The sequence below is a fragment of the Sphaeramia orbicularis genome, chromosome 7 (genome assembly GCF_902148855.1).
Source record: "Sphaeramia orbicularis chromosome 7, fSphaOr1.1, whole genome shotgun sequence".
Classification (NCBI taxonomy): Eukaryota; Metazoa; Chordata; class Actinopteri; order Kurtiformes; family Apogonidae; genus Sphaeramia; species Sphaeramia orbicularis.
Window position 1 is genome coordinate 29,712,197 of NC_043963.1, and position 27,165 is coordinate 29,739,361.

The 27,165-nt window shown below is 39.6% G+C and overlaps 1 protein-coding gene across 6 annotated transcripts in view; it reads right to left on the reverse strand.

The window, feature by feature from the left end:
• tmcc1a (transmembrane and coiled-coil domain family 1a) overlaps nucleotides 1-27,078 on the reverse strand; it is a 47,050-nt gene extending 19,972 nt beyond the window's left edge. Inside the window, exons 1-5 of one of the 6 annotated variants that reach the window (XM_030138029.1) lie at nucleotides 26,972-27,078; nucleotides 25,906-25,985; nucleotides 15,800-15,845; nucleotides 14,858-15,259; nucleotides 14,331-14,707 (exon numbers count right to left, since the gene is read on the reverse strand). In XM_030138029.1, the coding sequence (XP_029993889.1) occupies nucleotides 14,331-14,707; nucleotides 14,858-15,020 (540 nt within the window). In that variant the 5' untranslated portion in view covers nucleotides 15,021-15,259; nucleotides 15,800-15,845; nucleotides 25,906-25,985; nucleotides 26,972-27,078. Of the gene's footprint in view, nucleotides 1-11,461; nucleotides 11,652-14,330; nucleotides 14,711-14,857; nucleotides 15,260-15,799; nucleotides 15,846-25,905; nucleotides 25,986-26,971 lie in introns of those variants that run through there. The other 5 variants (XM_030138028.1, XM_030138033.1, XM_030138031.1 and 2 more) reach the window with 5 other exon arrangements.
• Nucleotides 27,079-27,165: the final 87 nt, after the last annotated feature.

Consider the following 27,165-nt stretch of genomic DNA (forward strand, 5'->3'; position numbering starts at 1 on the left):
TCATGCGGCCTCCGTTGGCGTCGTCGGCGTCTGTCGTCGTCTGTCATCAGCGTCGTCTGTCGTCCGTTACAAAAATTTCAATCGCCTTCTTCTCTGAAACTACAATTCCCACTGACTTCAAACTTGGTATACAGCTTCTTTATGATGCTGTCAACAAAAGTTAGTGAAATTATTTGGATCCGGATCTGATTCTGGATTTGGTGTGACTTTCAAAAATTTCCCCATTATAAGAGATAGGAAGTGGATCCATGCAATAACTCAGTAAATATAAATGATACCAAATTGAAATTTCTGCAGTCCAGCCCTAATGGGAGATGACCAAAACATAATGGCCACATGCTGATCAGGATCTTCTTCTGGATCCGGGAACATAGGCAAAATTTAACATGGGCTCTTACGGGGAAAAAATTTCAATCGTCTTCTTCTCCGAAACTACAGTTCTGATTGACTTCAAACTTGGTATATAGCTTCTTTATGATGATGTCAACACCAGGTATTACAATTATTTTGATCTGGATCTGATTCTGGATTTGGTGTGCGTTTGAAAAATTTTCCCATTATAAGAGATAGGAAGTGGATTGATCCAATAAATCACTAAGTATCAATGATATCAAGTTGGAATTTGAATTTTTTACAGATCTGATTGGAATATGACCAAAACATGGGCTATTTCTGTAATATAATAAATACACATAACTAGGTGATAATAAATGGCACCTGGATACATTTCCAAAAGCTTTTAATTTGGCCGGTAAGCTACAGGGCCATTAGTCCTATTTTTGTTATTTTCATTATATTAGTCCAAACAAATGTACCTTTAGTTGTACCAGGCATTAAAATGAACAAGAGATTGAAGAACACAAGGGTGGTCAAACATTTTTTTCCATGACTGTATAGTCCTGCAAATAGTTGGGTCTGATTTTGGGATACTCACCTTCATTGTGGTGTTCTCCTAAATGAAAGTGCCTGTCAATAGAATTGTTTTTAAAGCTAATGGTATTAAACAAACAACAGCATAGTCTTGCGGAGACAGTGTCCTATTTGTTTGTCTGCATAATTCACAGATGTTACTGTCTAATCAATCAGTGCGTATGTCTAGCGAGTATAGATTTAGTAGAGTTACGACCCTGCAGTTAATTTAACAGCCAATTACAACCCAGCACACACAACCGAGTCCCTAACAGGATATGTAGTACTGTTTTTACCCATTTGTGCTTGTGTGAGAAAAGGTAGTAGAACATAAATAGAAATGATATGCCAGTGTTGTTTTGGGTATGAGGCAAGTGATTGTGCCATGATTACATCGGTAGTGAAATGAAGCAGAGTGTGTATGTGAGGGGACACAATGTGTGTATGTGAAGGGACACAGTATGGGTACATGGGGGAGACATAATGTTTGTCCACTGGTTATGGCTTGTATTTGTGGGAGCTGCCTCTGTTTGTACTCAGCCCATCCTGGTTATGCAACATGGAAACAGAAACAGCACTGGCCCAAAATTCGGAGCTAGTCTATGTGGATGCTAGACAATACCCTGTGTACTATGGGGTGGTATCCTGGTCCAAACACATTGCCACCCTATTCATAAGCAGGAAGATGAATCTGGACAATCAGTGCTAGATTTTTGGACTTGAAAGTTTATTTGGTTTGGCTTCACTCAAACCGCATGGAGTACAATGTGGCCTTGTGTTGACCTTGCTGCCCACTTTGAAATAGACTTATTAAAGGGTCTGAGCTTTGGGTACTAGAACATTTGAGTGAAACGCCGCTGTGTGACTTAGGCCATTAGGAAGCAGAACATTTTGTAACAGAAGGACAGATAATGAGGTATGGCATTCTGCTATCAGGACAGCGCTTGACAACTGTTATCTAATGAAAATCTTAGGGGGGTTCTCTCATACATGCAGATTATCTAACACAAAAACAGACTGTCTCTAAGAGAACTAGCTCAAAAAGATGGGTCTTTTTTCAAATTTGAATCATGAAATTCACAGTAATTCATAGGGTCCACTGTATAAATTGAGCCGTGTCAAATTCAGTTTGGTTTAAAGGTTGTTTTTTTTTTTTTTTTTTTTTTACTTGTGAGTGAAAATTAAATGTTTTACCCATCCTGCTTCTTATTCCCTGCAAATATCATCTTGTCCACTACACTGAACATTTCTACTGTCAATAGCATTAAAATTTAGAAGGAAATTTGGTGAATTTCCTCCAGGAATGTGTCTGTCTTAGATGCATATGAGTTTTCTTTCTTTGAAAATAAAAAAGGGAAAAGAATAAGAAGAGAAAAGGGCAATAAATCTGTCAAAATCAACAACAGTCTGCTAGATGATCATTATCAGAATACAACAGCCAGTGATACTCTTCACCCACTAGGAGGAGCTACAGTACAAATAATGTTGTACTGGGTTACTGGTCTGTCCTTGACCAAAAGGATTTTGTGAAAAATTTCCCAACAATATCATTCTAATGTTGTGCTACAACCTTCTGTCATTTTCTTGTCAATTGCAGCCATTAACATAACTTTTTATAGTCCCGATGTGGAAGTCACATCATGGCGCACAGGCTCATGTGCTGCTACTGTAAAGAAGGAAGATGTGTCAAGAAAAAAAAAAGATAAACAACAGAAAAGGGAAGAGTGAAGGCTGGTAGTGTCAATGCTGAAGTTGTATCATTTATCAGAATACAACTTCATGAGAGGAGATTCTAAAAAAATGTGGAGTTGTGGGTAGATACTGTGGATGTCACATTATTAGTGTGACGGGAAAAAAGCTTACTTGTGATGATTTCTTGTGAACTAAACATCAATGCCTGCTGAAATAAACCATAAACAAAAAAAATAGTCTGAAATTGTGTTTCTATTGCTCAGCATACTATGAAAATTATGAGTTATAAAATGAGAGAAAATGAAGTATTCCTGTGGATTCCTCCTGGCTGACACACATGAGGAATGGTTCTAGTTATTAGTGGAGAGGAAATATAATGACAGTTCCCAAGAGGTGGTGATCAGATTTGAATTGTACGTGCATGTGTGTTCTAAGTGGGTCAGTAGAGCAGAGCTGAGCTCAGCGATCTATAGCCTCATCCATAATTCATCAGAGTCACACACATGATATAGACTGAGCAGGGAGTGGCAGGGATGCAGAGCATGCCCTGTCTGCATCTGTCTGCTTGTTTTCCCTGTCTCACAGAAGAAGCAATTTCCCTTTGAAAACAATATAATGTTCACAGTGGGCAAGAAGAAAACCAAACAATACATTTCTAGAAAGATACACAGCAGTGTATTTTGACAGCACAGGTCAAGGGAGTCCTTTTCAGACCTAATATTCACAGCTGACTCGAGGTCTGCACCATATGAGGAAAATCTGGAATGTGAAATACCATTCTTCCACACTGCAAGGATGATAAGACTTAAGACAAATAAATGAATTAAACTCACAGTCCCTACCAAGCTGACACCTTTTAATCTGAGGGTATCTGGAGCTTCATCTGTTTGGACAAATGGTGTGAATGCACGGCTCTTGTATCCTGGACTCCATCGAACAAAGCAAATGTTTGCATGCTGAATGGAACTGTATGCCACATACAAAATTAAAAAAAAAAAAAAATCTTCTTCAGTGTGATTCAAGTGGGCTGGGTTTATCACACTCTCTCCTACAATGATGAAAATACAGATTTATCTGTTGTCTCCTCTTGACTCAGTTACATGAATGTGCACTTGCAGCAGTCTGAAATGAATCCAGCCATAATGTCTGAGGAACAGACATGTAGGTCAAGGTTGACCAGAACATCCTCAGTGACCAAATATGTGGCAATCTTTCAACGGCTGAGAAAACAGCATGTGTAACACGTGCATGCCCATACTTAGGTTCCTTTTCACAAACACACAATTGCACACACCAGCCCAAAGAGGAAGGACCAGCTGCAGGCCAAAAATAAATACACAATGGATGACCCATAATGAGTCACTGCTGACATGGACACATACTAAATGCACATGACCTCTTGTATAGACAACAACCTTAAACTTATAAAGCATCATTATTTATTTGAGGAAAATCAGTGTATCAGCTGGTTTACTGTGATACACCATCACTGAAGTTCACTGGTTTCTAAAAGAGAGAAATCACGGGAAAAGAAACACAGAAGTTTTTTGTTGCTCAGCACAGATTAATAAATTTAATTGCCCTTGAAAACTGAACTTGTCCAGCCCTGGTTCGGACATCTGTCTATTAATAGCAGTTGTGGAGAACTGCAGCAGACTTCTTCCTCATTCAGATCCAGATTAGAAACCCACATAACTGGTCAAGAGGGAAGAATCGCTTCAGTTTTACAGCTTTATCTTCCTCCCTATTTTTTCTTCATGACTGTGAGCTGACCAAGCAATCAAAATATTGGAATCACAATAAGGTCCAGTGTAATACCCAAATCACAGGAGTTTTTTTTCATAAACATGCGTGTCACAACATATCCTTATTACTTAAGTACTTTGATGCTAGCAGATTCATAAGGAAACAATTTTTTTTTAGAAACCACACCAAAAGCATCAGGATTTTTATGTGCGATATGATATACTATACATTTGGAAGTAATTATTAGGGAACCTTTTCATCATAACTGTTTAATATTCTATTGGAAAACAAAATTCCTCTAGATTACTTTTCAATTAGAGGTCCACTGAAAATAGATTTTTAAAGGCTGAGAATAATAGCAACAGTTTGGAGCTGGAAAAAGTGAAAAGAGAGCTACTTATTTGGCTGATATCATCCCTACCCCTTCCTCAAAAAGTGTTAACCTATTAGCATTTTGCATATCTGTAATTAACAATCTGTCAATTTATTACAAATTAGACAACTGTTGAACTGAACATCTAAGTCAAAGTCATAAATACCTAAATAACAGAACATCAAACTTAAAGTAAGTAATCAATAAATGTAGAACTAACCATCAAAGTAATTGCAAAATAACCTAGATTTAAGCAACTTTATTTTATTTTATTGAACATTTTCCATCAAAGTTAATAATTCCAGTTTTGAGACCTAATACTAGCAATCAGCCACATTCTACACCACGTTTTACCAATGCAAAATAACACATATCTGTTATGGAAAAACAGAAGTATGATGTAAATTGTGCTTATTTGTTTATTAACCTTTTTACTGCCTTAACACTGCATCTAAAAGTCTTTACAAGTAACATTTTTGACAAATGTTTTCATTACTTAGTCACTCTAGTAGAATAATTACTTCCAAAGCTCTATATTATAAATTATAATACAACATGAAATATACAGTGATAGCACAATTTGGACACATACTATCATCTACTCCAGTGAAAATGAAATGCTAAAATATGATACCCATTAAAATTGAGCCTCACAGTTGCAACCCTACTGCTCACAACCCCCCACCCACCCACGCACCCACACACATGCCCATTATCCTTCAAAAACATTCCTTTAGCCTGTGTTTCCTTTAAAAAGCCACTTGCCTTTCACACCATTACATCCGCCTTAATAGTTTCACACACAAAACTGTTTGTTATGCATCAACTGTGAATGTGTGTGAGCATGTTGAGATGCCACTACTGTGAATGGTGATAGAAACCAGCCCCGGAAAAAGGGCGTTGGCCTATATGTATAATCACATATGAATATTCAACAGCTTAATTAAACAAGCTGGGGCTTCACTTCAAAGGAACACGAACAGTTGGGGTGATTTCACACAAAGACACAAATGCAGATATGTAAACGTGCATGCCTGCAGACAAAGTATGAGCATCTATGTCAAGGCTACTCTACGAATTTTACACAATATAACAAAACATTTACACTGCATCTATTTACTCTATTGTGTAAATTCTCTTTGAAGTAAAAGACAGAAGTCCCTCTGTGGTCTGTTCTCTGTCAACCATAGAGCACAAGCTGCCTTGCTGTCAGTCTGGAAACTTTATTTTACTAACACTACTACACAATCCACAGCTCTCTTTACCTCAGTAAGAGAAATATGTAAATAGGTGTCAGAACAGGAAGAGGAAACTGTACAATTTCTGCAGTTCTGAGATCTAAGAATTAAGGTGCCATTCTCCAGAGTTCCAGTAAAAAAAACATTTAACACAAAGACAGTCTACATCAAGAATTGCTTAAAAGTCTAATTTTAGAAGACAGTTATTTCACTAGACAGGCTGATGAGGTAGCCATGAGATCAGACAGCGAACCTGTGAGCATTCAGCTGGGTTAAGCTGCTTCGGCCCTCTTTGAACATCACTCTGTTACCATGGAGATGGGCAACCAGCTCCAATGTGTGAGCACTGGACACAGATGAGAAAGAGGAGGATGAAGAGAGAGTGAAATCGAAAGAAAGACAGCCTGTAAGACACAAAGAAATACAAACAGACAGTGAAAGGCAGGGAAACACACAGAGATGAAGCGAGATATGATTTACAAGCAATACAGCAGATGTAAGTGTTTGTTCAGCGAGGAACTCTTCTGTTTGATTATGGATTCTAGACAAAGCTGCTCCAACTCTCTCAAAAATAAGTAAAGATACACAACGCTAAGAAGTGTAACAAAACATACTGTTGATTTTTACATAGAGACTGCTACAACAGAGCCAACAATCTTACTTCCACTTAAAATTGTATCATTTGTGTTTGAGAGATGGATAACACAAGCTAGCCATGTGGTTCTGCGTTTTTTTTTCTCTATACAGGAAACACAACAGTTATCCTACAGCTACATCTAGCCTTGTTCATAACCGAAATTAAAGAGTCTCCTGGCCGCTCATGTTGGCTAAAATCTTAAAATAAAACACTGCTTTTTTATATCAGTGTGACATCTTATTATAACACATGAACACACTTGTTAAATAACACGTTAATAAAGTACAGGTAAAGAAATAAAGGGCCCGAACAGGAAAACCATTGTGTTTAATCGTAGTCAATACTAGTGTTTACTCAATCAATCAATGACTGTCTTCCTCCCACCAGCACACAAAGAGTATACTGAATAACTACATAACAGGATACACACTGAACACCAGACAAACACAACTTTCCTAATCCAGTAAAGCAATATTTACTGTTTTCATCTTAAGCACTTGCAGTAGAAAAATGTATTTGGGTTGTGTATGACATGAGGCGATATAGGGAGTTAGATATATGAGAAATGACAGGAAGGACTGATGACTAAAGGCAGGGTTAGAGGCCACAGTCAGCAAAGGAGGAAGATTAAGATACATGAGATAAACACATTTGTGTGAGAAGCTTTAGGTTTTTCTCCGAAAGTCAGTACAAACCACAAGTTACACATTTGCCCAACCCCATTGGTGGTTTTATACTTGTACTTGTACTCAGTGTAGTAAAGTCTATGAGCTCTGAACTACAGAGAGTGACAAAGTCAAGATGGCACACACTGTTCTTGCAAAACTTGAAAAGCAATATGGTATGGACCGGTGGTTAGCAAACATGACACTGGGATGACATCATCTCTGTGTAGACTGAGAGCACATGCTTCATCCTCCCAATAGCTCTCCTCTCTCTCTCTGTCTACTGAAAGTCAATCGAAACTCAGCTGTTTAATCATACAAGGGTTTGACTGTGTACATCTATGTCAGTATTTACAATGACTGGAGGGCAATCTGCTGAAGCTGATAAAAGTTAATTGTTGTCATATCCCACTGTCGTCCTTATAGCATGGAAGTAAATATGACTGAGGAATAACTCGGCGCCACTAAAACTGTTCTAGGACAAGCCACAGTGTCCTGCTGCAAAGGGCAAAACGCTTTCATCAACACAGAGCCAGTAGCCTGAGGAGGTGAGAGACGATGGGAGCGCGCTGATGAGGATGTTAAGCTAGCAGGGACGGAACAGGCCTCAGGGGACCAGGTGATGTTGTGCACCTCCCACTGACATGTCTCATTATGGCTCTTGCAGAACTGTACTGGTGGAATTAAGAAAGTGTTGCACACAAAGACATTAAACCTAATGATAAATTTGAAATTTGAAAGGTACCAATTACAGTACCACAAATCCTCTATTTACCATGGAATAACGTGGACCAAAATATAATTCCTGCCATATATTAAGGCTTCAACCAAAACCAAAACGCACATGTATGACAGGAGCTCCACATTCACACACAGTTAAAGTTATAATGTCCAAAACTTCAGCATTAAAATATCTGAAAATGTCAAAGCCCATATTTTCTTAGATTACCTCCAACATTCCCAACAGTGTTCACATTTAGAGAACTCCACACTTACATTCAATGTAAAGGCCCATTTTACTCAGTCAGTGCAGAACTAGTTGGCTACAAAGCATGTTTTTCTATTTTATGCACTACATTTGTAACATATTAATCCAGAGCAGAGTTAATTTATTGATAAGTCTAAATACTGATTTAGGTGATGCATCCAGTGGGTTATGTATCTGTATACTGGAACGTCACGTTAATAAAGCTGCACAAAAGCTAACAATCACATCATAATCACAATGTCAGCCCATGCAATCACATAATCGCAAAAGACAGCAATTTAATGAAGTAAAAACAAAAGAGAAATGTACAGGCAGTGAATCTTGTGCAGTTTATGGTAATGACTATCTGATGTCAAGACAAGCTGAGACGGATACCACTGAACAGGCCAACACTGATCTGTTAAAAAAAAACAAAATTGCATTCAGTGACAATGATTTTAATAACCAACCAAGTAGACACAAGAACAAATTTTTATTGCAATCCCAATAACAAACATAACGTGCTGTGCACTTTTAATACCCCTCGGCCAAATATAGTGTAGGTTTCTGTTGAAAGTTACTTCCCTATAATTTAGATTAGACTGTCTTTGTGTAAAACTTATGACATACATATTTATATTTGAAAGTACTCAGATATTCTAACTGCACAAGGCCATTTGACGTTGAAAAAGTAGGTCAAGGTCACTGATTTTCAATAGGCTTCTGCTCTATGCCAAGATGCATCCACAGTATAAAATTGGTGCAAATATGTCAATACGTTCTTCAGATAATGCAATTATGTCGTTGAATGGACAGACAGGCAGACGGACGGACTAACGGATGGACGGACAGATGACAAAACGATTACAATACCCCTCGGCCAAGGAGTAAAAACCACAGCATGCCTTTTCACTAAATCATGCACCCATAACTAACTTATCATGAGACAAGTCAACTTGCATAGTCAAAAGTTACCATTAAACATTATGTTTACCAATGGTACTTGCAGCTATTGCCTTACGATGGCATGACAACATAAATATATGTCACTATGAGAAAGAAGTTCGATACATTTCTATGTCTTCTGTTGACATGCTTTTGTGTAAATTTTCATCACTAACCTTGGTCAAAACAAAACCTATCATGATCCAATGCTACTTCCCAACAATGTCAAAGTGCAATTTTTGTTATTGTTTTGATTGAAAGATATTTAATTGCAGAAACTATACATTGTGCATTTAAATTACACTTCCTTTTTGGAAGGATTTAGTGGAAAAAAATCAGGATATTGTCTTCACTGCTACTGTATCTAAATCTAAACTAAATAATTACATGAGGGTAGCTTGAATCTGAAGAGAAGGAAAAAAATTGCTAATTGAAGCTGCAAGAGCCATAATGTGAAAATACACACCTTCCTTCTGCAGCTCTCCGGTCTCAGACCAAATCAAAAGACTAAATATACACTACATGACCTGACATAGTTTCATGCTTCCCTATCGAGACATGGAGTGGAGCAGTAGAATAGCATCCAGGACAGATCTGACAAAATCTGACCAGTCATTGCTAATTACAGCTGTCAATCAGGTATTTAACACCCTAACTGAACAAATACCCATATGATAAGTCTGAATGATGGGGTAGATTTTATACATCCTGAAAACAGATGCAAGGAGTAGATGCAGAGGTCCTGTTTCTACTCAGACCACTTGGATTACTGTATACTCAAAGACAATGACAGAATTCTTTGCCTAATGTCAATAAAAAACTATCAAGCACCACAGCTTTAAAATTTAAAATTACACTGTACTGAAACATTCAAATAAGTCAAACCATCAATAAATGTATCACTAACATAGACACCAAAGCATGTTTTATAGACAATAGAAGACAAAGGATGAGCAGGAATTCAGGTGAACATATGGCGAAGTGGCCAGAGGGGAAAAACAGGGTCATCCACTACCTCTGATTCCAATATTTCCCAACATCCCACTTCTGAAGGGGACAATTTTGGCAAGCATTTGCAGACAGGCCCTGGAGGAGGTTATGAGCTCCAAAGACAAACACAGCTTCAGAGTCTCCCCCTCTCTCTTACACACACATACACACATGCGCACGCACACACACACAGACACACGCACACACACGCGCGCGCGCACACACACACACACACACACAAATCTTTTAGTGTGAGAGGTCTAGCCTCAAGGCTTGGCTTCTGTTTCATCTCAATTCAGTAGCTCATATCCCTTTTGAGACCATTCCACTGTTCTTTCCTATCTCATGTCCTAAACAAAACTTGACACTGAACAGTTTCCTCTATCTGTTTTATTTCCATCTATTTTTCCTTTCCTCTGGTTTCAGAGAAAACACCAGACTAGACCAGACTCCATCTGACTCCTCAGGTGCAGGTTTTCAAGTCTGAGGCATCCGTCTGTCCATGTGTGCACTTACATGTTGATGCTTCCAGGCATCCACTAGCACCGTTAAACAGAGCTGAAGATGAATAGGGAGGGTGTATTCAGTCAATCAATTAATCAGCGTCTAACTGTAATTAATCCCACAGGCTGAGCACCAGCTGCAAAACAGCGGGCTCATAATAGACCTATTGCTGCTGCTCTCCACAGCCCCTTTACTCTCTCTAACAACACTACCACCGGTGGATAATGGATATCATGTACACTTTTAGCATGGTAAACTACCTTGTTATTGCAACTGACTCATAAATGCTCCCTAATCAGCAATAACGTCAACATAATGTTTTCCAATAATTGCATCCCTTGGTGACAACTAAGATCGACCTCATTATGTACCACTGTTACAGCTGCTGCATGAGTTACTGTTTAACAAGAAGATAAAGTGCAAGGACAGGGTGAATTGGTTACTGTATAGATAGGATTACCTAAAAGTTAGAAGGAAACCCCAGTTAAAGTAAAAAAAAGACAAGAAAAACTACACAATACAGTATGTTTACAAAGACTTTGTTGTAGATATTAACCATTTTGACTTCCATCACTCCAAACAAAAGTAGCGGAAAGCTAATAACACAAACACTTGATATAATATTAAACACCTCATGCATACAGGACAAACATAGGCAAACATATCACTTAAGCAGCACTAGGGTAATAAAAGCCTTTTTTAGGTCAACTGCACCTTAATCATAAATAGAGCCGCAGTGTGTAGATTGAAATATAAGGCTACCAGAACTGTGTTAACTTGATGTTTTAAGCTTACCTTAGAGTACTGTCTACGAAGACTGAAGCGCTGCACCATCCTGACTGACTGACTGTCAGACCCACAGCTGGACCCCTGTTCTACCCCTCTCCACACACACTGATATCCCTCCAAAGTACACACCGCCTCACATTGTACAATCAACATTCACGCACATACACACACTGAAGGCGCACACGCTACCCTCCTCTCCAAACATTCATGTGCATACACACATCTACAGTCCACACCGCTTTCAGATGTCTACTATGCAAACACAAGTGAGGAGAGAAAGAAAGAGAGAGAGGGAAAGGAAAAAAAAGAGAGAGAGCGCAAGCAGAGATAAAGGCAGCTCAGCTGTGTTGCCCTCTACTCATATTCACCCTGAGCCCCTGAGCTCACTCAGGCTGTTTCTCTCACAAGCAGTCATTCACACAAGATGCTCACACCACATGGCTGAGAATGTATAAATGATTTGCAGAACATACACATACAAACGATTTGAAAAGCAGATAAGAATGAGGTCTCACAGTCATGCATACACACCCCTCCACATCCTCTCTTCTGAAACACAAACCCAACATTGATAACAAGAACAAATTTCACACATAACACAACGTGCATCACACACAACCAGTGCTCAGCTCTCACTCAACTAGGACAAGGCAAGGTTGCCTTTTGCTTCCTGTCAGTAAGCTGAAGGGTGGGGAGAGGGGGAGGGGGGAGGTGGAGTAGGATGTGGTGGGTGAGAGAGGAGGAGGAGGGGGAGATGGGAATGGAGGAGGGACCAGCTGACTGTCTGTATTAACTCTCTCCAGGGAAGGAGGGGGGGAGGAGAGAGGGGGACAAGGAGGCAAAAAGAAAGAAAAAGGAAGAAAAGGCATTAGGAGCACAGGAGGGATAATAAAGAAAGATGAGAAAAAGTAAGAAAAGAAGAAAAGGGAAAAAAAGAATAGAAAGGTGGAGAGGATGAAGTGACAGGAGAATTAATTCTAGCATTTATCACTCCTGACTCACAGACACAGTCATGCTGTGTAACTCTCGACCTGCACAAACAGCAGGATGTCACACACCTCCAAGGTCACCACGCTGTTACTATGGCAACCCATGCTGGGCATAGCTCTAGGCTGCTTGATGCAAGTTTCGGGGTAACCACGGAGACCATTCGGATGACCTGAATGACATTGCTATGTTGCTGCGCTGAGATGGGTATGACAGGTTATCGTTTCTGCTGAGGGTGAGCAACAGACCTCTGAAAGGGTGACAGTCGCCTAACGCGGCAGAAGGAGTAATGGAGCACAGATGTCTGGCTCTCAGCCCTGCTCCGTCATCCCAGGTGAGGTCATTCATACAAAAGGATACTTGCATGGGCTGATCAAGGAAGGGGAAGAGATTAAATTTAGATGACAGATAAGCTGTCAGTTTACATAGATAACACTGATCTAGAGTCACTAAACTGACAGCTCTATGACACACAGACACTGAAACCTTGACACGGCCTATTTCATTAAGGCAAAGATCAGTCTAGTCTACCAAAAATATGAGCTCATAATGCAAACATAGCCTCCACATGAACCAAGCCCAGTGCTTTTCACAGCAGGTTAACTGATCTGACAGCAACCTCTGGTGGCAGACAGCACAAACAACACTCTGAAAACACCTGCTGTGATTCAAGATCACAACATGAGGTCACAGATACTGAATAGACAGTAAAGGATTGCAAACCAGTATCCAGTATTATATATCTAAACACTATTACATCAGAATGCAATAACTGTCCTGTAACAGTTTAAATCATACCATAGTTCATTACAGTTAAATATATTTTTTGGAAGTTCCACAAAAATAAAAACAACTGCTCCACATGAGAAAAAATAAGTTAAAAATTACTTCAGGTGGATAAATTTATTTCATTTGACAGTATTGCCATGTCTGCTAAGGGACAAAAAGACTTCAGTTTACATCATAAATGACAACGCAAACAGGTTTGATTTGAACAAGAGATGAAGACCAATTACTAGAGCTCACACAACTGAACTACATTTCTGACAGCTCAAACACACTGTGGTAAACTAAAGAAATAAGCAACATTCTATTGATTAAGGTTGTGTAATATGACAATACTGTGATGACAGAGCATTTAACATTTTAATAATTAAAATGATAAATGCTATTGTTCATCACAGTGCCACAAATCATGCAGAATTTTTTTTTCATCATTTGACACAGTGGACACAGAGGACAAGAGTATTAAAGAATGTAGTTAAGAGCTATTTAAAAGTAGTATGTTTTGGTTGATATTTTTGACCATTTTCACATTTCAGGTCTATATTTACCTTAATAAAGGGTGTTACATGGGTTTTTCTATTTATTCCACTGACCTTTTCCATTTTCTATCCGACCAACTATCCATTTTCTGTTCCAATTTCTATATTAAACTTACTTCCTGTCAATGTAAATTTGCACATGTATATATGAGAAATAGCCCATGTGTTCAACTTTATACAAATGATATACTCATGAATTTTATGGTAAGCAGGCTATATTGTAATATGTACATGGAAACATAACATGAGATTTCGGGCACAGTCCTACTTTCCAATAAATACTACAACAGACAGATAGACAAAATATCTGTTTCAAAGAGTATTTCTTACTGCACTGGTATGCTCACATAATTCTGCTTTTGCAAAACATGGATTTTTCTCTCAATAAGACAGAATTGGGCAAATGGCAGAGCAGCGCAAAAACCTCTCAATAGAAACCATAGAAAATCTGTGCAATAACTGAGCAATAACAACAGTGGCAAACAAGGCCTGGCTTTAGTAAAGAGAAAAGATAGAGACTGATTAGCCTCTGTAGAGAAAACATCATTAGTGCTGTCACTTACTCGGTCTGTCTCCTCTGTGGACTGGTACCCTGATGACAACACCACATCACACGTGACATATCCAGGTGCAGGGCTGCTGGGTGTGGTGTCAGTGGTGGAAGAGGAGCGGGGGCGGCTGGTATGTTGCTGGGGATCATGGGTGTAACGGCGGTGCGTGATCTGGGGACTACCTCTCAGGAGAGGGTCTCTGTCTCCACTCCCAGATCCCGACCCGGACCCTTTACTGCGCCGGCTCTGCAGGCTTGTCCCGCGCCTCATCATGCCCACAGCAGCTGAGCCCTGGCCAGCTGCAGAGGGAACCACAGGAGCAGAGAAGCAGTCAGAATCTGGACAGCTGGGGCCCGGGGCATCCTCAGGGGCAGACAGAGAGGCGCCACCTGCTGAGACCACAGAGGAGGATGAGGAAGAAGACGAGGATGTGATGGTGGAGCGAGAAAATGAGAGGCGCTTGCGCTGCTGCTGGAACAGCTGTTTGAGCCCCTGTCCAAGAACCCCCATGCTCTCTTTGGCATTTTGGCTCATCTTACTGAAGGAAGGGGACTCTGACTGGGACAAGGCCCTCTTCAGCTCTTTCTCCTGTGACCCCTCTGTCAGTCTTCTAGCTTCAGGACCTGAGCTTGAGCCCACTACCCCCCCTGGCTCCTTTAGACTTTTGTCCCCCCGCTGCATATGGCCCTGATGACTTCTCATGGATGCATTGTTTGGAAAATGGAAAGAGTGAAACAGTAATAATTTGCTTTCTATCTCAGAACAGGACAATGACTGCAGAGGAGAGAACACAAGACGACGGGGGGGTGGGGGTGGGGGGGTACAGTGGAGTGGAGATGGGACGATTTGATGGAGGGATGGGTCAGCTCAGTGGCAGGCAGAGGGATGAATCCAAAGAGGGAGCATGCATCTTTGGTTCAGGAAGAAGAGGTCATGCTGGTCTAACACAGAGAAAGAGGAGATAGATTATAAGAGACTGGACTGTTGCTCAGGATCTCAGACATATCAGTCATTTTGACTTTAACTTGTGACTATTTGCATCTTTGAAATTTTATGCAAATGGAAGAAAGAGTGGATAGAGTAACCAGAGTGGAATTTAAAGCCTGAGGCATGTACCAATATAAATAAGCAACACTTTTCAACTAATCTATTACAAACACTGTTGTTGGAGGATGCTGTCAGAAGGTCTGCCTACTGACAGCTGTGCCAGTGCTCTGAATCATTCAGCATTTTAATAACCTCATGTTTTATGAGCAAATACGAGCGATACAGGTAAACAAAGTGGATCGAGGTTGACTGGCATGATACAAAGGCACAAATAACTTCAGTAAGTAAACTAAGAAAATAAACAACACCCTGAATGAAAGGATGGAGGCTAAATAAAAGAAGACACACAAGAAGAAAGGGGGAGAGAAGGGGGAGAGTTAATGACTCAAGTCACCTGAAAAAAGCACAAAAAAAAAAAAAAAAAAAACACCTACCATCAGCCCAACTGTCAGCCTAGTATGACTCACTCTTCTGGATTACCTGAGGAGTTAAAAGAGGTAGAGATAAGAGGGGATAAAGACAGCCATGTTCAGGATTTCAGGATTTGAATGAATGATAAAATAAATGATCATATTTAATTTGAGCAATTATCAAGAAGGGCATAAAGAGTAAAACATTTGCTGAACTATAGGACACAACTTTGTGTGTATGTGTTCCTTCAGGAGCTCATTTAGTATCCCCCAAGGCATTACTTCCGTATCCATTGTTGGTGACAAGGGACAAAGGTTTCCACACTGAAAACATTGTCTCAAACACTGTCTCCTGCAGCCTCACATACTGCTTGGCCTGATTAAAGTTACTGTCAAAAACAACAGACGGGACACCTGATAAAACACAAGCCTTATTGGTGGAAGAGGGATCACCTCACAGACAGATCCACATTCAGTCAGACCGACATGCCTTGCAGCATCAATAGCTGCTCCATTGAGGGCAGAAAAACAAACAACCGAAGAACATTGGGAGCCCCAGGGAGGGACAGTTACATACTCAAACTATATTCTTTCAGCTGTACTGCCAGGTCATGAGGAATGACAAAAAGCTAGACAGACAAACACACACACGTTACAACTACACAAATGCATTCTGCAAGCTGTCTAAGATCACTGTCAGCTGTTAAGTTCACTTTACCCACAGAGCATGAGGCGTCTCTCAGGTGGCAGTCACACACACACTTTCACATCCAGACAGCAGTTTTTACTTTCTATACAAGCTCCTGATCTTACATCTGGTCTTTTCTTGCAAATACTGATGTGTTTAATCCAGACGCATTGTGTTGAATCGCACTGCTAACCGGTTAGATGTGACAGCCAGAAAGAGAGCGGGTGTTGAGCAGGTTCACTTGGTCACCTTCTAGCTGGCTGGTACCTGCAAAAACTTAGGCTATGTTCAGATAGCAGGTCTTAATGCACGATTCAAATTTTTTGGTGAAATCCAATTTTTTTGTGTGCTCGTTCATATTACACTTAAAATGTGACTTCTATCAATTTTGAATATGAACTGAATACGACCCTGAAGTGACCCACATGCGCAAAAGAGGTCCTGACGTCATACGTGACCATGCAGGTACGCACTGTGTTTACAGAAGTAAATATGTTTTTACCGCCACTTCTCCTCCTAGGACGCAGAATTGTGACATTTGTCATATCTCAATAATGTAAAGGTCAGATAAATGCGGTCAGGCTGTTCAAACTGAAGCCGCATTGCAAAATATTGGATACATATCGGATTTAGGACCACGTACGAAAGTGGCCTGGGTTGGATTTGTGCTGTTCAAACAGTCTTTAACAGATCGGATACAGGCCACATATGGGCAAAAAAACTGGATATGAGCCACATTTGCCTGAAGTTTGAACGTAGTCTTAGATGTTATTATGTCAAGCTTAAAAATGTGCTTTTTTAAACTAATGCATTTTATATTTTATGTGTTCCAATTCCACATTTTGCAGCAAGACAGTGATTCCACATACCTTGAAGAAAAATAAAATTAAATATGTAACCAAATATTATGACAATATTCTAAATGATTACTGTTAATTTTTTGTTAAATATTTTCCTTTTTACTAGCACAATTCCTTTACCATTGAAAAAAAGACTTGTGCTTGCAGATATATATATGTTAACACATTCATATTATGACCAACCTCCACAATAGTCACGCACATGTGACTTTATGTACTCTGCATGCATAATGGATTATTAATGCATGTTTCCTCATACTGATGCATGTACTTAATGTACTTACATGAGTGGAATTTTGTGGCAGTCACGATGAAAGGTGATTGATTATGATGGAGGACTGTGGAGTAAAGGGGTAAACCAAGTTAATCCTGTCCTGAAGCCGAATCTGAACCTGAAGCCCTGTCCCGACCTCGATGCCCGTCCCTCCCTGTGTGTCTGTAAATCCCCTCCTTCATCTGCAGGCTGATCCCAAATACTGGATTGGATGTTTTCTTGATTGCCTGTGGTTTTATTTTCAAACTAAATCCTCTTTTAGGAGCCTTTAGAGGACAAAGCCTTATTGTCAGGCTGTGTATGCTTGTGTATGTGTCAGAGGTCCTGCATCTATGTTTAATTTAAGCAAGGTTTGGAATTCAGACCTTGATAAACTAATGACACGAAAAAACAAACACCAGATGGATGTTTGAGTGATGATTTTATGTTCTGTTCTGACAATAACGTTTTCATTTTATCACGTTACGACTGCACAGGTATCCAAGAATTGGATGCTACTTAGGCCTAGTTTCTACAAATCTGTGAAAATACTGATAAACAGGCCACTGGAAAGTGACATTTAAAGTTAAGAAGTGAGATAAGACAACGCATACTATAGTTAGTTTCAAAGAGATATGGGGTAAAAATATTGACAACCTGTGGCACCTGTGAATATGGAAGTTGCAGTCACTAAAAGCCGCTGTTATCATATTCTGTGATGCGAAAACCACAATGCAGTGAATAAATGTATAACTGTATTAGGGGATTTCTCTTCCTTTATTTACACAGAAACGGGATGTATTGTAGATCATTGTTTTCTATCGAGATTCCATTGTTATCGTAAGAAATGTATTTTGATAGAATCATGCTGTGAGTTATTTTTAGAGCTTTTCCAATAAATGAGCTCTGGCTCTTGAAGCGGTTCAATTTACAAAGCTCTCATTTTTTAAACGTTCATGAAAATGTATTGTTTTTCAAAATGCTGCAAACAGCTCAAAAGCAGGTATGTTGACAGGAACAGCACCCATTCAGTGTTGGTGGAAAAAGGGCATTAATGATTCCCACCACTATATTTAACAGACATGAGTCTTTGGCTGGGCTCATAGTGAAATTCTCTTTACTCACTGGACCGACCTAAGAAAACATTTTTTGATCCAAGTTCTGTCAACCACAGAATCAGATGTGAAATCATCATTAATTAACAAGTGTCAGTGACAGACAGGGTCAACGCCCTACCTGAGTCAGCATCTTTCCTAGAAATTTCACAAAATGTCAAAGGTGAATGACCACACGGACAATGACTTTTCTAGAACCCTTCCAACATCACGTATACCTTAACATACACACACTCACACACACACACACACACACACACACACACACACACATACACACACACCTTTGGCCCCAGCTCTGTAGCTCATGCCGTTCAGCTGAGCTGCCAATCGTTGAGCCCTGCTGTCACTGCATTTGGCGAGCAAAACTAGAAAGATGGTGAAAGCACAGCAGAGCTCTGGCATTTTGAGACTGGAAAAAAAAAAAAAAATCACACACTGTTTCATCATATCAAAATGGCAAGTAACAAGCATGTCTAAATTAATATAATGGATCATGATTCAGTATTATGATAAAAATCTGATAAAAATCATGTTGTTTTCTCCCTGATTTATTTGGTTAATTAATATAAAAAACGCCTAGAGATTCACACGTCTCTTACCACATCACAGCTAAAATGACATTCACTTTAGCTGCTTAAATAGAAAGCCGCTACAGATCCACACTGACAGGAAGATTATTGATGAAGATGTGGCACTGAGGTGGTAAAAATGATGTCCATTATCCATTACCATTACTGAACAAAGAACACTATGAAATGTAATTATTTGAAAGGAGATTAAGCCTCATAGTTCTACTGAGCTCAAGCAGCTAAGCAATAAAGCACTGCTGTTAATAATGTGTATCACCACTGTAGGAGTATTATATGCAATAACAATTGTAATGCACTTTATCAATATTACCCACCTTATTCATACATTCACGTTATTTATTGTACATAGTTGCTCTAAATATTTATCTACTATTTGTTATATATATCATTGTTATTTTCTTTTTTAACATTTATTTATTTATTGTTTTTTTTTCAAGATTTCTTTGGTTGTATAAGTATGATGTAATCGTGCTGCTTTAAACTGCGCCCTGGGGACAAAATGTTTTTTGAATTGAATTGAATATACTTTGCATGCAAATTTTGAATGTAATGTTATTAGGTCCATGTACTAAGCATCTGCTACAACTCTGCTTTAATTTATTGATTAATAAGAAAAAGAAAAAGTTGTAAATTAGGCATGACTTGTACAAAGTGGGGTCAATCTGGCCAAAGGTCTTTGACACTGAAGCAGACATGTTGTTGCTCACTGCGCAACATACAGACAGTTAACTCAAAATATGGCCATAGCTTAAACAAGCTCATGCAGTGTTCCAGAAGAGTTCGGGAGCTGGCGAGAAATAGACCTCTCTTTGTTCCCTCCGAGCCACACACAGGCCCATCGTTGCTCTTTGTGCTGCGCCTCTTTCACTGACAGACACACATCAATAAGAGGGGAATTAGGCCAGAGAGTTCTGGCAGCAAAGTTGGTGTGTGAGTACACAAATATGTGTGTATGTGTGTGTACATCTGAGTCACATATGAACAAAGTGGATAAAGAAACTCAGAGATAGCAGAAACCATGACTAAACATGTTTCATATATGCGAGTGAATGCATTTGTGTGTGTATGCTGTCTTTGACCAATGGAAACTGGACCATATCTCATTCAGCAGCTGCATAATGACAGCATAGGCAGGAAACAGGAACAATCGTTATTGTATTTGTGTGTGTGTGTGTGTGTGTGTGTGTGTGTGTGTGTGTGTGTGTGTGTGTGTGCGTGCGTGCGTGTGTGTGTGCGTGTGTATGGTAGGAAGGCAGAGAATAGCATAGTTGTGTCAGTTGTGACAGTGCAGGAGATGACTTCAGCACACTGCAAAAAGTGATAACAGACGCATCTCTTTGCATCAGGAAAAGTGAATGAGTAAGAGAAGGGACAGGAGGACAGAGAGAAAAACAGTAAAGGGCAGAATAGATCCAAGATATCTGACTTTGTGTGATGTGTTTAGCTGGTCTGTGTCAGGTTCAGGATGAACGCTTGGAGTGGAGTGTGTCTGAATGAAGAGGTGAATGAGCAGGTAGTTCCCTGACTGAGGCAGGCACAACACCCTATTGTGCAAGATGAAACCCAGAGGAAAGGCCCAGCTGCCAAAGTTACACTCAGCTTTCCAGGAACAAGACAAACAAGCAGACACACAAACATTTACACCTACAAATGACAATACACATTCATGTTTGCTCACTGACACCACAGACATGTATTCAAAAGAAATAGTATGAAAAATATCTGTCATCAGAAAGGTATTATTCATAGCTTTCACATGACATCACATCTTTATAGGGGCAAAACGAAGCTTTCCCTACTGCCCATCAGTTACTAAATCAGGTCTATTTAGCAAAAATGTCCAATTTTTGCTCAGTCAGATGCTGGAACTTCTACAGAATCCAGTCTGAGAACCTGCTCTTAATGCTGTCAATAGAGGCTCATTAAAAAGCTCAATGTGTGATATTTAATGTCAACAAGCATTTAAGTTTCACACTCCTCTTACTCATAGGTAAAAATTGAGAAAGACAGAAATTAGACCTACACTTTGTTAATTGCCTGTTCTGGACTTGTTAGTGAAGGGGGATATTAACTCTGGTCCACAGCTCAATATACTGAGTGATGGCACTAGACTTTAATGCTGGATTAAACCCACAATACTGTGGAAAAAAGAGAAGAGGTAAGGTAAAGGCAAGAGGTGAAAACATGGAAGTACAAAATGGTGGAAGTAAAACAAAACCTGTACGCTCTGCACACAAAACAGCAAATTCAAAGGAAATGGCAACACAATGCTTTGATATGTCATAAGTTAATGAAAATGTAGTTATGAATATTACATTCAGGCAACATGTCCAGGGTGTACCCTGCCTTCGCCCGTTGTTACATACAATTTCTGCAATTACATCCTCCTGAAGTCTCCTATATTTTTAATACTTGAACAGTAAATCATTGTTTAATGTCCCATTACTTTGTGGCAAGCCATTTATTACACCATAATGACTGCCTTGCTGTCTATTATCCACTGCTTAATTACTTGCTATGACCCTTTTTTCATAGCAAGTAATTAAGAAAAAAAAGAATGCTTTGGAAAAAAGATTTTTTTTCCCCCAATGTATTCAATATTTTATAATACTGCATGGCAATAAGAGGCGAGGTGATTATGGACAAAATTTCCCTTCATCCTCCTCTCCCGCCATTCATCATTACATAAAGACTTATTTTGAATGCAAACAACATGAGTATACACACACACAAACACTCAGCAGGCTCTATATCTGGTATGAAGGCTGGGATGTTTCACATTACATAACAGTCTAAGTATTTTCAATTCCACAGAGGAGCCGTTATGTTAAGGTTTAAGTTACAACAGGTCTGTGGATCCTTGTCTTGTGAGATACATAGAGAAGTAGGACAGTTCAAAATCATCTCAGCAGGGAAGTCATGTCAAACATAATTTAAAGATGTCAAGGAGTCAACATTTTGCATATTTAAGATTATGTTGGATTAAGTTTATAGCCCCTTTTACACAGCACTTCTGTTACAGGAATATTTGGCCTTTATTCCAGAACGACGTCTGTGTAAACAAAATGGTGGGATCGATCATTTGGTCCCACCTTTATTGCGGCTCTGTAACGCTTCTGGAGGTAGAAACAGAGTTGTGATAAAGGTGGAATCATGAACGCGATGTAAAAGGAACACCTCTCGTTCCGCAACCAAGGTGTGACATTTTGATGATGTATTGCGTTTGCGACCCCCACGCTGGGGGGGCTGTGTACAGTAAAGAAACATATCAACGCAACCAGAAAGATGTCGAACTGCAAGCCGTTGTCACTTCAGGCAGAGGACTCTATCCATGCTAACATTTGTGGAACGGTGAAAGACGGGCTAACTCTGGAGAGGTTAGCAACACTGTTATGCTTGGGGTATTTCCAACACGCAAGTTATACATCACACTATATGCTGCACTGCGTCACCACCTCTTTGATTCCAGAAAGCACCTCTGTTACTCCTTTGGTTTAGCTGTGTAAATCAGTCATTGGTGAAAAAAAGGTGGAATCAACATTTCGCCTTTTTTCTGCGATCTCTGTGTAAAAGTGGCTTATGTTTCCTAAGAACGTCTTGTTTAAGTGACACCTCTGTGGTCAACACTAAAGCAAGTGTCCTAATAAATAATTCAGTGTGTGCATGAAACTGACACTGGGTCAATGTTGAGTACAACTGCAAGAACACGATGTGGCAGACTTAATGTGTCTGACCTAATGGAGACACATGTTACTGGGGACTGTTTAGCAGTTCACTGCTTGTAAAACAGATGTTCTCAAAATAGTTTTCCAGAGAAGAAGTTAGTTTGTGATGCACGTTTTGCACACAAACTGGCCCTCACTTATGAACACGATAGGTGTATAACAGATCTCCAACTTGGCCAACAAAGCTCATATTCCACCACCTTGGCAGGCCATCATCAACTGTCAACAGGCTGGAAACCACCTACACACCAGCTGAAATCTCATACCGGAGATGGTGTTAAAAGGTGCAACGCAATGAGGAATGGGACAGGGAATGCATGTCAGGGTCAAAGTGTACTTTGTGTGTTTGAAGCGTGCAACCTGTTAGGTTGTTAGGCCAACAGGGCATGTGGCTCTTTGTGGTGCCAGCAGGTGGGAACAACTTTACGCAGTCATATGTAAATCATCCACATCATCATATATTTATATAACTTTTATTTAGTTATCTGAGCCCAAGAAACCAGACACCACTTGAGTCCAAAATGGGATTCGTGGAAATCAGTAGCTACATCAAAAAGTCTGCACTGTGGGAGGAGGTTTCTGTGGTCTCCAAATCTCAATAACTACACATGATGAGTTTGCCATTTTAAGGCACTAACATGTAGGATACAGTAAACCAAACAAACACAAAAACCTTAAGATTTAGAAGCTGTCAGGGAGGTTTCAATTGAAACACATTTTTTCATCACTCTGAACTAACAGAATAGTCAATGCAGCTCTCATGGAACTTCTGTTCTGTTTTGTTAAATGTATCTGAACACTAAAAAATAGCCTTTACGTACAAAATCTACGCAATGTATGTAAAATCCAGATTCAGGTAGGGGTCAGAGAGAAGCAGGTAGCTTGTTGCCACAAGAAACAACAGCCCATATAAAGGAGTTACACCTTCTTAGTGGAAGAGTGGGAGTCAGGCCTACTGGCAACAATAAACCCACCTCTGTCCACTGTCATTTTCACTATATATTGAAGCCAAACATGTCTAGGTAACATCGACACACTTTGTTATATCAGCAGAGATGAATAAAGACTGGCACAATGACTCTATTGATGCCCTGTGACATAATCCTTAAAAGTCATGTGAAAAAGTTAAAAGAAAATAATACACATACATAGGAAGGATAAGAGAGTATCCTCTGTGAATAACATCACTTCCTTCTTAGCCACATCTGGACTTTAGGATGACAGACTGAAGCAAATCCCTGACTGATTCAGAGGTGGTTTAGACTAGTGAGCAGAAAGTGGTTATTAATGTTATTCGAAATCTTTGACAATTTATTTTGGGCAGAAATACAAAGAAACCTAAGGCTGCAGTCTGCTCTTTAGTGCATAATAAAACCCTTAATAGAACTACAACTTTATAAATGTTTATCTCGGGAAGAGAGTGTGTTTCAGCTTTTAATTATTAAAGGTATCATTTGCAGTTAAAGGTACAACTCACTGGGATAGCATGAAGCTACTTATCAGTTCTTAGGCTTATAAATGGCATTAAGTGACATTTGCTAACTCTCCTGTTATGTCATCCATGTAAATACTAACTTCAAAGTTGTACCATAACTACCGTAATGTAAAGATAAAAAAAAAAAAAAAAAAACTCAGTCACTTTGGTTAAATTATTAACTGCAGGAAAACAACACCATTTAAAAAAAAAAAAAAAAAAATCATTCTCTGAACCTCATATTCTGTTCAGGAATGAGGTCTAGGCATACATTACACCTTTCAGCAGATTAGGCAATACCTTTTGCATTACTTTTAACTCTGTCAAGAAAGTTACATTGCCATTTGTTTACCAGCAGGTCTATCAGCAGGAAAAAAACGATGATGAATCTGGGAGGAAGTACAGAGCACAGGCCAGGAATGAGCCCATTACATTTTGGATTAGATCCAAAAAAAGTGTTGGAACCTGAAAATTTTCACTACTTAACATTAAGAGACAGGACAAAGGATTATTAAATGCCTCTCTAGTTTTACCTTTATACCTTGAAATTAATGTAAACCAGTAAAAGATTACAGTCTATATCAAACACTAGGTCATACATAATGCATCTGATGTAATAATAAATTCATACAAACACACAGGATTCTGTATTGCCTTTCTACATACAGGATGAGTAGTGGTAAGTACTAGTAGTAAGAACAGAACCTCTAGAAGGTTACCATGAAATGAATATGAAACATTATATCACGACTCACAGTACTACACTTCATGTCATCTTTGTAATACAGTGTCTGTGGTAGTCAGCTTCCTGTACACATGGCCAATTAAGTCCTTGTGACAGCCGGGCACAGCAGCAGGCTGTGTTAAACTTGCGATCTGATCTAAGATAAGCACATCTCTACCATGTCTGATGCTGAAGTGTTACAAGCAGCTGAGCACAGATCAGTGGAGGATGCAACTCCATCTTTAGAAACCACTGATTCCTATTTTGTAAACAACATGCACACAAACACACACAGTCATATATATGCAAACACATTACCCTCACTCTTTACTCTCATACAAAGACACACAATTCTGAGCTCAGCTTTCAAAAGGAAAGATACAGCGTGAGTGCAGTGCAGGAGCACAAGCAGGAGGAGGAGGAGGAGGAGGAGGAGGAGGAGGAGGGCAGCGTCATCGCAGTGGTCTGACTGTCGGAGTGAGACATGAATGGCTGCGTTAGCAATGCCCTGAAGGGGCAGCCAAGCTCTTAGCCACTTAGCAGAGTATGCTGAACAGATAGTGGGATCCACTAGTTATCAAGTCATATCAGACCCTTCCATCCCTTTACATGTTTATCTCATGTACATGCAGAGCAGTAGAAAAGCCAAGAGATTTTAGGCTAAGTGTTTTAGTAATGCAGATGCATAAAAAACAAACCTTCAGTCCTCAATCATGACTCTGGAGTGGCTTCCTTCAACGCACAGGAGAAGACAACCTGCAGCATCAGGCCCATAGGTCTTCAACAAAGAAGAGAGACAAAAGTGAGATGGAAAATGTAATCCTCTAAATGCTTTCTTGGCACAGTCTATTATCTGTGTCTGCCTGTATGCCTGTTTGCGTGTTTCCCTAGACTCTGATAATAACAGGCTACACAAAAATGCTCCTCCACATGTACAGTAAATCATACCATACATCGGATGCAGACACAGGGCTGTGGATGTCCATCTTTTCAAGGCCACAGAATGTCTTCAGCAGTGGCCAGCTGGGACCAAAATAAACCCTGCTGAGGGTTTATTAAAACTTGTGTAGGCTGCAAGAAACTGGCAGGACCTGGCTCATATCACTGAGCAAATAAATATCAGCAGAGAAAATTATTCCTACTGAATAAATGCTTTTTATAAACTACTATAACTTTTATAATGACATGGAGTGGACTACAAAAGGTAGGCCAATAAGATGCATTACTAATATACATAGAAATGACTAAACCATAGATTTTAGTTCATTTTTAAACATTTGATTCATCTCAGATAGGCAATGTAATTACAGAACAATGAAACATTATGCTTTAGTTGTTGATCTGCTAAAATGTTGATCTGTTAAAATTAAATAAGATGTCATGCCGCGAGTGTTACGAAAGATAACATAAGTGTAAAAAAAATTCCGTGTGAACACGTAAATCAGGCTTAAACGTCGCAGAAACAAAGTAATTTAATAACCCAGGCTTGTTGTGTGTTTTAGAAAATGACATAAAGTAAAATATAGAAGGTCTAAGACAAGTAAACGTTACTTGAGTCAGTGAGAACAGTGTGGTAACGGACTCAGGTTGACAGTCCCGTTACTGTGTCATTGTACAGAGCCGCTAAAACGATGAAATATCTACTCCGACATCCTCTAACAGCTTCCACCCGCGGTACAGAGCCACACCACACTGCACATTAACACACAAACCGACGGAAAAACAACCTCAGAAACTAAACTTTTAAACATATTTCACACTTACGCGGGTGAAAGCAAACTGTTGAAGCTGACACCGACGCTGATCGAGCGGTACCCCTCCTCTGAGTGCACTCCTCTCCACGGCGAGCCCTCCCTCTACCACATGACGTCAGTACGCACAACGTAAATGTACCGGAAGTGAACGAAGATCAAGTGTTGGCAAGAGGAGTCACTAGCCGGCAGTTCTCCCAGTTGCAT